At 36.4% G+C, this 11687-nt stretch overlaps 3 protein-coding genes across 7 annotated transcripts; all 3 read right to left on the bottom strand.

Annotated features, from left to right (window-relative positions):
* Positions 1-236: 236 nt before the first annotated feature.
* LOC103856823 (putative nuclease HARBI1) lies at positions 237-9146 on the bottom strand. 4 transcript variants are annotated; one of them, XM_033289169.1, is made up of 4 exons: positions 6820-9146; positions 6592-6729; positions 6401-6511; positions 4144-5130 (listed from the first exon to the last, which is right to left on the bottom strand). In XM_033289169.1, exons 1-3 carry the CDS (start codon positions 7012-7014, stop codon positions 6410-6412), a joined length of 435 nt encoding a protein of 144 aa, XP_033145060.1. In that variant the 5' UTR covers positions 7015-9146; the 3' UTR covers positions 4144-5130; positions 6401-6409. The 4 variants fall into 4 exon arrangements, with proteins under 4 accessions (XP_033145058.1, XP_033145057.1, XP_033145060.1 ...); XM_033289168.1 differs by having other exon boundaries at positions 4402-6511; positions 6820-7014; positions 7339-9146; XM_033289167.1 differs by having other exon boundaries at positions 237-5130; positions 6592-9146.
* On the bottom strand, positions 5264-6034 carry LOC117133051 (glutathione S-transferase T3-like). Its single transcript, XM_033289036.1, has one exon. It carries the CDS (start codon positions 6032-6034, stop codon positions 5264-5266), a length of 771 nt encoding a protein of 256 aa, XP_033144927.1.
* A 256-nt stretch (positions 9147-9402) lies between the features above and the next one.
* On the bottom strand, positions 9403-11675 carry LOC103855509 (serine/arginine-rich splicing factor RS2Z33). 2 transcript variants are annotated; one of them, XM_009132497.3, is made up of 6 exons: positions 11429-11675; positions 11046-11160; positions 10481-10520; positions 10278-10373; positions 9883-10199; positions 9403-9799 (listed from the first exon to the last, which is right to left on the bottom strand). In XM_009132497.3, exons 2-6 carry the CDS (start codon positions 11150-11152, stop codon positions 9571-9573), a joined length of 789 nt encoding a protein of 262 aa, XP_009130745.1. In that variant the 5' UTR covers positions 11153-11160; positions 11429-11675; the 3' UTR covers positions 9403-9570. The 2 variants fall into 2 exon arrangements, with proteins under 2 accessions (XP_009130745.1, XP_009130747.1); XM_009132499.3 differs by having other exon boundaries at positions 10481-10773; positions 11429-11542.
* Positions 11676-11687: the final 12 nt, after the last annotated feature.

The raw sequence follows: 11687 nt of genomic DNA on the forward strand, positions 1-11687 counted from the left end.
ATTTTATCCATGAGATGCTTTTGCCTCTGAAGTTATCTTTCCTTTCTTATAGGTTAAAATCTTTTAAACTTAGGAAGCAAGAATGTTGACATCCTAAATAGTTATTTGATTATAACTCTAGTTGATTTGGAGTCAGTAACCAGTGGTGCTAAACCCTTCACAGTGCCGACCCTGAAGGAGGCAAGCACAACAAGCACCTGCTTCCAGCCCACTAAAAAAACATATATAAATCTACAAAAATGGCTTTTTTTTTTTTGAAAAATTTACCATTATACGTATTATTTTATTAAAAATTTATCAAAAATCTATAAAAATGGCCTTTTTTATATATATTTTGCTTTATGGTCTCTGCCATTTCAGTACAGTCCCTTCATATTATATTACAGTGGGCGACTAAATGAAATATATAGATTATGATCGGGGTTTATATGAAGAAAGTATGTGATTATGAGTTATGAAGATTAATATCATGGATAAGTCTGTTTTCACAGTGGTGGTGGTGGTGTGTCACAGTGTCTCTTTATTTTCCCAAGTTTTGTAAATATGTTTTCTGGTTTTGCTTTTGCAGAAAGAAAATGGATAGAAAAGGAAAGGTCATAGGATGCATCAGGCATGTGTGAGGGAGAAGAGGACGTGGCCTTTAGGAGCAGTGAACTTGGAACCATTTAAGAAGATTTTTGGAGAGCTGAGAAAGACTGAAGAGAGGGGAGAGATGACTTTTTGTGGGGCGACTGAGGAACACTCTTAGCTGTCTAAACACCTACATCTTTTGCCATTTTCTCTTCTTTTTTACTTTAAAGATTTTGCTACTGAGATGTAGATAGAGATTCATTTCATGGATTATGGGGTTGTAATGAATTTCCCAAAAAGGATGGATTTTTTTTGGTCTTCTTCCTAACTTCCAATTTGCATTGGCCCTTCTTCTTCTTCTTCCATGACCTCCATTGACCTTTCATAAGGACTGACGTGTGTTAATCAATATATTATAGTGATGGTAGGTACACTTGTTGTTATCATGTATATTTTTTGTTGTGCTTCGAAATGAAGGAATTTAACAAGTTGGTAGACAACAACATTCACTTAAACTTGTTTATATTTTTCTTAATGACAATGAGTTTTTCTTTTATGTTCTATCATTTTTTTTCGGATATGAACCAAAACATGTACATAATCAATTAAGATAGGTTTGAATTCATGACTTTTATATTACATCCTCCTTATTCCTATTCGATCATTCACAATATTTTTTAATTGTTTGGCCTAGCTCGTATCACTTGGTGTCGACTAGATCGTGTGACTTGACGCATTATTTGGTAAAAAGAAATTAGATGATCTATATGTAGATCTAAAGTAAAATCAAAGAGTAAGAAAATCACATGTAGATTAGTCTAATATAAATAGAAAATGGTCCAGGTACATTTTCTCTTTAGCATATCAAATAACTTTCATATATCTGGACCGATTAAATATTGAACATGTGGCCTTGGAAGGTATTGAAGAGTACTTGAAAGCATCATTACAGTACATTGTATTTATCATTTGCTCTCCATCGATCCTTAGCTTGATTCCTATCTTATTACAAAATTAAGCAAACTCAGGCTCGTTTTGATTAAACAAGATAATAAATCAATTATAAACCATAAAATAAAACAAGTTCCTAGCTATATATAATAAAAAAAGAGTTGTGGTGACAACTGGGCCATTGATGCTGCACTATGTGTTTTGTCTTTTGGTTGAGGGAGCATGCATGCATGATGCATGTCAGTCTATCTCTTATAGCTTCTTACTTCGCTTTGTTTTTTCTTTTCTTTTCTTGGGGTTTATATTGAGCTTAGCATTAGTTTTATTCAACATTGGTTAAGTTATCCCTTTCTGCTACTTTGAATTTACTGTAGTACGAAATGAACTATCCAATAAATGGACAACTCAGAAACCTCTCAAAGAAACTATTTTAGACTCAATATTAGTATAGTGATAAATGAAATATCCAAAAACCTAGTTTCAAGGAACAACGTTTTATTACTTATTACATTAATTGTAGTAAGTTTCTTTTTAACTTATACAAAATAATGTGTACAATTTTACATGTAGAAATTGATACTATTAGTCATGCAAATAAATTCCGTATCACTATTATTTTTGTTCAAAATATAAAGACCTAATATTAGTGCCTATGAATAACATACTCGCCTGGTTGATAAAAGAGCTACGTAAATTTCTGAGATAAAACATGGCTCGCACATTGCTGGTCCAGAACAACTGGACGCCTAAAGCAAAATTTCAAACATATGAACTCAGCACCTTTTGGAGATATATAAGAGCACCCCCATTAGTGAACTTAGACCATGAGCATTAGTGAACCCCCCTTGGGGTTCACAAGTATTTTTTAATATTTTTTATGTGGGTCCATGAATAGTTAAGAACCTGAACCTCTTGTTTTCTGCATTAGTGAACCTAAAGAAGAAGTTCATAGAAATAAAATAATAATATTTATTATTCATAATAATTTTTTTTTTCCAAATTTCTAATTATTGAGAAAACATGAATAAAATAATACATTAAAATATATTTTAAATTTTTTTAAACATTTTATTCAATACATAATGAGTAGAATACATAAAACAAGAAATTCAATAACATACAAAGCTTATTCATCGTCATCACCAAACTTTTGCCATATATTTTCCATTAAATCAGCTTTAAGACGAGCATGTTTCGCTGGATCTCGAACTTCTCTGCGCATGCCTAACATATCGACATGAATACTATCCCTCCTTGTCACCCTCGAACTTCTACTTGACTCTCCTGACTCGAACTCAGATGTGTCAATTTGAGCGTATCCGTGTCGTTCGTTCTCCACTATCATATTGTGCAAAATGACACAAGTTCTCATTATCTTTCCTATCTTTTCCTTGTCCCATAGTAGAGCTGGGTTTTTAACAATTGCAAACCTTGATTGTAATACTCCAAAAGCCCGTTCGACATCTTTTCTGGCGGATTCTTGTTTTTTTGCAAATTTCTCAGCTTTAGGACCTTGAGGAAGTGGGATGGATTGGATAAATGTTGACCAGTTTGGATAAATTCCGTCAGTAAGATAGTACGCCATACGATAAGTGTGGTTGTTGACCTTGAACTTAACTTTTGGTGCTCGACCTTGTACGATGTCATCGAAAACCGGTGACCGATCAAGAACATTGATATCATTGAGGGTACCTGGTAATCCGAAAAATGCGTGCCATATCCAAAGATCTTGTGATGCCACAGCTTCTAAGACAATTGTCGGCTTTCCCGTACCACGTGTGTACTGACCTTTCCAAGCGGTTGGGCAGTTTTTCCACTCCCAATGCATACAATCGATGCTGCCTATCATCCCTGGAAAACCGCGTACCTCTCCAACATCGAGCAATCGTTGAAGATCCTCAGCTGTAGGGCTGCGGAGATACTCATCTCCAAACAAATTTATAATTGCATTAGTGAAATTTTCCAAACATAAACGTGAAGTACTGTCAGCAAGTCGGAGATACTCGTCATATGTATCTCCTGATTGACCATATGCCAGCATACGTATAGCTGCCGTACACTTTTGAAGTGCAGATAGCCCATACCTTCCGCAAGCATTTCGTCTTTGCTGAAAGTATGGAACTTCATTACTTACACGTTCGACAATGTGGAGGAACAATGGCTTGTTCATTCGAAAACGCCTCCTAAACATTTGCGGTGGGTATGTAGGATTTTCTTGGAAATAATCGTTCCATAGCTGATTGTGTCCTTGTTCACGATGTCTTTCGATATAAGCCCGTCTTTTCTGCTTGTTGGGGTGAGCATCTATCACTGAGTCGATGAAATTATCAACTACTTGGTCGACCATTTCTTCTAAAGCTTCATCAACTTCATCACTTGATGAGGAAGACATTAGTGAAATTTTTTCCTAAAATCAGAAAACGGGATGTGTTCATATTTTTTATAATATTTTTTTCCTAATATTTTTTTTTCATTATTCAATCATATTTTTCCTAATCTTTTTTTTTCATTATTCAATTATATTAATTCTATCATATTTTTCCTAATCTTATTTTTTTCCCATTTTTCAATAATATTAACCAACTTCATCACTTTTTTTTTCATTATTCAATCATATTTTTCCTAATCTTTTTTTTTCATTATTCAATTATATTAATTCTATCATATTTTTCTTAATCTTTTTTTTTTCCCATTTTTCAATAATATTCATAAACTTCATCACTATTTTTTTTCATTATTCAATCATATTTTTCTTAATCTTTTTTTTTCCCATTTTTCAATAATATTCATAAACTTCATCACTATTTTTTTCATTATTCAATCATATTTTTCTTAATCTTTTTTTTTTCCATTATTCAATAATATTCATAAACTTCATCACTATTTTTTTTCATCACTTTTTTTTTTCATTATTCAATCATATTTTTCTTAATCTTTTTTTTTTCCCATTATTCAATAATATTCATAAACTTCATCACTTTGTTTTTTCATTATTCAATCATATTTTTCTTAATCTTTTTTTTTCATTATTCAATTATATTAATTCTATCATATTTTTCCTAATCTTATTTTTCCTAATTCTATCATTCACTTACCTTGAGTTTGTTGTTGAGTGTTTGAAGGTTGTTGTGGTTTCAAGCAAGTTGAGTTGTGAAGCTTGTTGAGGTTGTGAAGGTTGTTCAAGTTGAGTAGTTGTTGTGGTTTGAAGCTTGTTGTTACACGATCAGATAGAGCACCACGATCAGAAGAGAAAGAATAGAGCCTAGAATAGAAGAGACAATAAAGAAGAGAAAGAAGAGAAAGAATAGAATAGAAGAGAAGTTTGTCAAGGGAGAGAGTTCAAGTTTGCCTTGTTCTGTACAATAACCAAAGACCATACATTTATATAAAGGGAGAGAGTTCAAGTTTACACTTAGATAAAGGGTACACAACCACCCGTGAATCAACAGCAACATTACAACCATAGTACATGAAAGATGTAGCATGAAACAAAAGGCTACACTTTCTACCCGTGATTAAAACAGAGACAAAGACAAGAGATTAAAAAGGCTACACTTACGACAAAGCTTCAAACCACCCGTGACTTCAAGACGCTTTCCCACCCGGTACCTGCAAAAGAAAGCACCCGTGATTAAAACAGAGACAAAGACAAGAGATTAAGAAAACACATTCAATCAATCATATTCAAACAAGTTCCTACACATGAGACGGCTTTACTAGGGGAAACAATTAGACAACACATTCAATCAAGCATTTCAGAGATGAGTTTCTCCTTCAGAGCTTCTTCACTAGGGGAAAGTGTGTCCTTTACTAGCAGACGATCAAGGATCTTTTGTCTGGAAATGGTGTTTTTATTAGCTAGGATGCTATGTATTTTATCATAAGCTACGTCGTCTGGCTTCTTGCGTTTCCCCGCTTTGCAAGCCTTAATGCCTGGAGGCCTAACCTCTGCCTCCTCAGCCACCGGCTCCGCACCAGATTCCTTATTTTTCTCCTTCGGCTGAGAGTGTGACTTCCACTTCTGATCAAACCGAAGTTCCCTCCAGCAATGTTCAAGCGCAAACTTGGCATTATAATCATTGAAATAGATGTCATGAGCCGCCTTCATGACATCATTTTCACTTTGCCCACTAGCTTGCTGCTTCAGAGCGGCCTCATGGGAACCCACAAACCTACAAACCTCCGCATTCACCCTTCCCCACCTCTGCTTACATTGACCCCACTCTCTAGGAATGGAGCCAATGAGCTGAGGACTAGCATTGAAGTACGCCTCAATTCTCTTCCAAAAAGCCCCTAACTTCTGCTCATTACTAATTATTGGATCTTTGCTGGTGTTCAACCAAGCACTAATCAACACAAGATCTTCTTTTGTGGTCCACTTTCTCCTTTCCGCTGGTTTAACTAACCCGGGAGAGCTAACAGGTGCCTCAGCAGAGTCTACGTCTATTGTAGGACTGCTCTGCGAAGCTAACAAGTTAACAAACCCGTGAGAGTTTAGGGAAAAAGGGTCCATTGTGTGATTTTGGTTTGTTGTTAAGGGGTTTGTGTGATTTTTAAGGTTTGATTGTTTGTGTTTTTAGAAGTGAAATGCCTATGTTTTAAACTAGTTTTCGCATTGCTTTATTACACAACAACTACTGCAGTAAATTACACAACTACTTAACTTAATTACACAACAACTTATTCACAGTTACCATTCATTACCAATCAAATCACTTTAAAAATTTTCGATAAGTTTTTAAAGTAGGTTGTACTCTACCTAGTTTGAAAAGTTATTAAAAACTATAAATGTTTTTAACAGATACTTTATTAGGTTGTACTTTTACAATCCTTATTCACTTGCAGTTCTGTTCTAGTTCAGTTAAGTTTGAGTGTTTACCTTTGCTTGTTAGTCGAAGCAGAGCTTCTCCAGCACAGACACTTGCACCGTCAGGTTGTAAACCTCCCCAGTTAGTCGATCAACCTGGTCACTCAGCCCTTTTGCCTCGGCCTGCACATAGAAACTCATTTACTCACTCATTACAAAAATTGCAGCAATATAAGAGACGATATACAAACTCATTTACTCACCTCCAGAGTCTCAATATTGTTTTTGAGACTCGGCACCCACTTCATCACCTCCTCAGCCTCCTCAAGACGCTTGAGTAAGCGTTCCATCTGCTCCTGGACACCAAACACCCAAGGCTGACGGTAGTGAAACCCATCAGCCTTGTTTGGAACAAAACAAATATCAGAGGTGGTTTTTCAAGAAATATATACAATGTAAAAACAAAATCAGGAGGTTGAAACCCACATTACCTCGTAGTTGACGCACGTGAAGAACCTCTTCCCAGGAAGAGTGTCGTACTCCTCCTTGGCTCGAACCTCGTCGATGATTCTCCCACCACAGGAACACCTTCTAGGAATCCCATATTCTGAATCACAAGTGTATTGTAGCATGTCAAAATACTCCTTTTGTCTCTTTGAATGGCTTCTCTCATCCGCGGGATCCATCTGTGAAAAAACCCCAATATATTAGAACATTATAATCGAAACAATATACTAAAACGACCCCTATATCGAGCCCTCTTGAGGAATTAAAACTATAAAACGAATCAACGAATCAATTGAGAACCCTAACTCCAAACCCCTCAATCGATTTGAAATCTCACACAAACAAACCCTAAATTAAACGCGCATGTCGATTTACATCAATTAATCGAAACCCAGTTATCGATTTACATCCGAAACTCGAAAACCCCAAATTGATTTTAAATCTCAGTAAACGATTTCGACCAAATTAAACGAAATTAAACCGTCGATCTACTCGATACTTACCAGAGGTCGTGGAGAAGACTCTCCGTCGTCGATTTGAACGAGAATCTCGTGAAGACTCCGCGTCACTCGTATTATCGCCTCTCACACAACAAACCCTAGCTTTTGTTTCGAGAAGAGAAAATGAGAAGAGACACGGGGAAACCCGTCTTTCCTCCCCCTCTACGCGGTTTCTCTCGTCCAACCAGGATATGACGCGTGGCTAAATCCGCTTCATAGCGGATCAACCGTAAGGCCCGTTTCATCGACACAAACCCATTTTAAATTGTTTTTTAATTACTCCGGCCTTAGAACTCGGGCCCGTGAACCCGTCTAAAGCCCCTGATGCGCATGGTCTTATGGGGGGTTCACACACATTCAAAAAAAAAAAATATATTAAAATAAGGAATAGTGATGAACCTGTCTCTCTCCACCCCTTCCCCATAAACCTGGTTCATCACTGTAGCGCGGGCCCCACAGCACGTGGCGGCCCGCGACTGGTCCAAAAAAATAATTTTTTTTTTTTTTTTTTTTTAAAAACAAAATCCAACCCAAAAAAAATAATAATAAAAAAATGTTTTGTGAACCTCTTCCATGGAGTTCGCTAATGGGGATGCTCTTAAGTCTTCCAACCATTATACTAAAGAAATTATTTGTAATTGATTCCCCAAATTTAAAATTTGGAGCCTAAAGCCCTTGCTTGCTTTACCTGGGCTCGCATTGTTCTTACAAAACATATATTGCATGCATCGATTCAAATACATGATCGTTTGTCTACCAACTAAGTATTATTCGATTTTCTAGTTAAAAGACCAAATAGTAAGAAAATTGAATGCCTCGATTCGACACTGTCTGCCATATTTTGCAAATGTTTCTGAAGTTATTCATTTAATTTGGAGAATATAGTTTAAACGAGTTTTTAAGTGCATCTCATCTTTCGAGAAACCTAGCTTACCATATAGTATTCAGCTAACTGAACCTACCTGTAGAAGAAAGAATCTTAAACACTAATTATATGTGATTGCATCGTACCACAAGCTTGAGCAATCAGTAATAAGAAAATGAAAAGTGGAGACGTGGGCACGTAGAGAACGAAAGAGTAAATAGAATGCATGGCATGCAGGAAACATGAGACAGACATTGTGAAGGTCCCATATTGTCTGGTCGAACCAAACCTTGACATTTTATCACAACGCTATCTATCTAGTAAATAGTGTTCTTCGTATTGTCGTAGTACTTTACTATATTTTTCCTATTACAATCAGACTAAATTTTATAATATTGGATTTTCATTTTGTTATCTAGCTCATTTCTTTGCAACTGTATCTAGACGTACTATTATCACTTTGACTTTGTACTTTTATAAGATTAGATTTATCATCTCATCTAGCAACTTACTACCCATCATCATCGTTTTCTGCACTTTTAAATAATATCATTTTGTACATTTAGTTATTGCAATAGAATCTTTATCGCTCAGCCCTAAAATTATATGAGGAATTCTTGATTTTTAAAGAAGGAATAGATGCACATGAGACATATGACAATGATAACTCTAGTCAATTGCTTGATCATCAAATTAATAAAGTTTATTGACGGCTACATATTTATACCAAGTGGACGATGTTTTTTTATTATTTTGTGAAATATCTCAGTGCATATTATTCTTTTAAAATTTTGAAATATCTCCGGTGACCCTATTGAGTTTTTAGTTATTCATTTTTTCTTTTGGTTTGGGAAGTATATGTAATACATCATACATGATTTCAATCGGCATACGACTTCATTCTTACACACTTGAAGAAAAAAACACCCTTATAATAATTATCACCAGACCCTGATTCAACCCCAAGCCCAATGACAAGCCGATTAACAGACCCTGATTCAACTCTAGTTTTGGTTGGAGTTTTTATGTTTAGGCATTCAAAGAGGATGAAGCTGCAGAGATATCAAGCCAAGTTCATGAAGCTGTTTGAGGAAAATGATGAACCTGAAGGTGAACTTGGACTTGAACCTGTCATATGACATGTCCTTGAGCCGGTTGGTCTGTACATGATTTTTTAGAACTAATTTGTGAAGATGTAATAGTAATACATGAAATGTAATAAATTTTTTTAAGGGGAGAAAAGAACAGAGGAAGTCATAGAATGTGAAGTCTCCAAACACAAAACAACAATAAATTCATAACAAGTCTTATAAGAAATGCAAGTTCATAAAATTGTTTTGAAGAGTTTCTTCACTCATTGTGAACACGTCTCAGGGACTAGGTTCGTCTCTAGGACTGTGGTCTTGTCCATTGCCGTTCTCTTGATCTTTCGGGCTTTGACCGTTCTTCTCAGGCACTGGGCTCTTTTCATTAGGACTTAGGCTATGGTTTCTATCCTTGAGTGGAGGAGAGTTAACAACCGTTGGTTCAGGGCTCCTGCTCCTCGCAGCTGGTTCAGGAGTCCGAGCCTTTTCAGTCCTAACCGGGGATCTTGAGCGACTATTAACCAGATTGAGACAAAGAAACAAAAGTGAATCAAGAGAGCTAATAGTGAAGTTAAATCTGATGAGAAAAAAATGAACCTGTAGCTTGGGCTCCTGCTTCTGCTGCGGTTTCTTCTACTACGACGAGGAGGAGATGGAGACCTAACTGGTGATCTGGAGTAACTTTGGTCCCGCTTGAGCTTCTTGGGACTGTTCTTGCAGTTCCTCTCAATGTGACCTCTATCGCCACATCGATAACATTTGTTCTTCCAGTCACCAGCAGTGCAATCTCTAGCCCAGTGTCCATCAAGACCACAGTTGAAGCAGCGTCCGCTTCCTGGAGGAGGAGGTCCTCCTCTGCTTGAAGATATCTCACGAGAACCATAGCCAGAACCAGAACCAGAACCACGCGGTGTCTATATGACAGACAAACTTTTTAAAAAACTTGTTCCATAATAAACATAAACAACTCATATGAATTAAAGTGTATTTACCCCTTTAGCAAATTCAACAACGATGCGGCTTCCATCAACGTCCTTTCCATCTAAGCGGTATCTTGCATCATCAGCATCTCGGGGATCGCTAAAATCCTGTTACCAAAAAGTGAGGAACAGAGAAGACCAAAACAAAAGAGACAACAATCATGGTCGTTATCATTATACATTGTAACTAACTAGCCTTTGAAGGAACTACTTACGACAAAGGCAAAGTCACGCTTCATATCAACATCTCGTACTCTGCGGAAATTGTTTTGGCAGAAACAGTGTAAGGCCAGGCATCATCATTATTTTGACTACTTCATCAGTCACCATCACAGTCGGAACAAAACACCAGAGATTTTGTTGCCAGTTTTCACCAAATTCAACACACAAACAAAAACAGAGAGAAGCGCCAAAAAGTCCCCCATTAAACAGCATCAAAGAATATCCACCCTCTCTCTCTCTCTCTCACCATAACAACCTCCAAAGTCAGGCAAATAGCCAAGAAAACCTTCAACAACATTACTTATATTAATATAATTCTACACCTATTATTGTATATGATCTTGGAAAGGTTTGGTTGTAAACCCATAACACAAGCGGGAAGAAGACTGAATGGTTAATAAATATGCAGTATCCGAAAAATGCTAGCTTTGTTCCACATTGTACATAGTAAAACAAGGCTTACGCAACACTATCAGTAGCTTCATAGATTAGATAATGTTTGAGATAAAAGCATAAAAACGAAATAAAGACAAAAGTAAAATGTTTTATCAAGCTCACCTTCCATATTTGCTAAAGAGACGTTCAACATCACGAGTCCGAGTTCGGGAGGACAAGTGGCCAACATAGAGTCTTGTGCTTCCGTGACGATCTTCATAACGAGGCATCTTTTAATCTATTACATACCAAAAACAAAAACAATCAATCGCTTAGTTAAATCATGAGACAAAGTTCTTGTATGATTGAATCATAGTGACAAGAAGTCCAATTGAATTTACGAATCTATGAATTGTTCAACTTTGTGAATCTGACATCAAAAGTTATAACCTTTATTATACCCAAATTCGAAATTAACAATTCACAGAGACGAGAGACAAGCAACCATCACAACCGTCGATCGATCTAGAAGATTGAGGAGAAGCAATCGAACAGAATGCATTTACCTTCAGATCCGAGAGAGGTCGCCCGCGCTTTTGACTTTCGCCTTTCTTTCTTTTTATCAAAACTGAGAGAGCTAATCCGCATCTTCCTTCTCTCTGGACATTAAAGAGAGGAAACAATCTGACGGTCACTATTCGCTTATGCAAAATCAACGGTGCAGATTCAAGGTTACGTATTTATATATTTTCCTTTTTCGGACAAAGATAAAAGCATTAAGTCATACGTGTCTTATTAGATTTTAATTCAGAAAAATAAGGGAAA

Source organism: Brassica rapa, chromosome A03, assembly GCF_000309985.2.
Source record: "Brassica rapa cultivar Chiifu-401-42 chromosome A03, CAAS_Brap_v3.01, whole genome shotgun sequence".
NCBI classification, from domain to species: domain Eukaryota; kingdom Viridiplantae; phylum Streptophyta; class Magnoliopsida; order Brassicales; family Brassicaceae; genus Brassica; species Brassica rapa.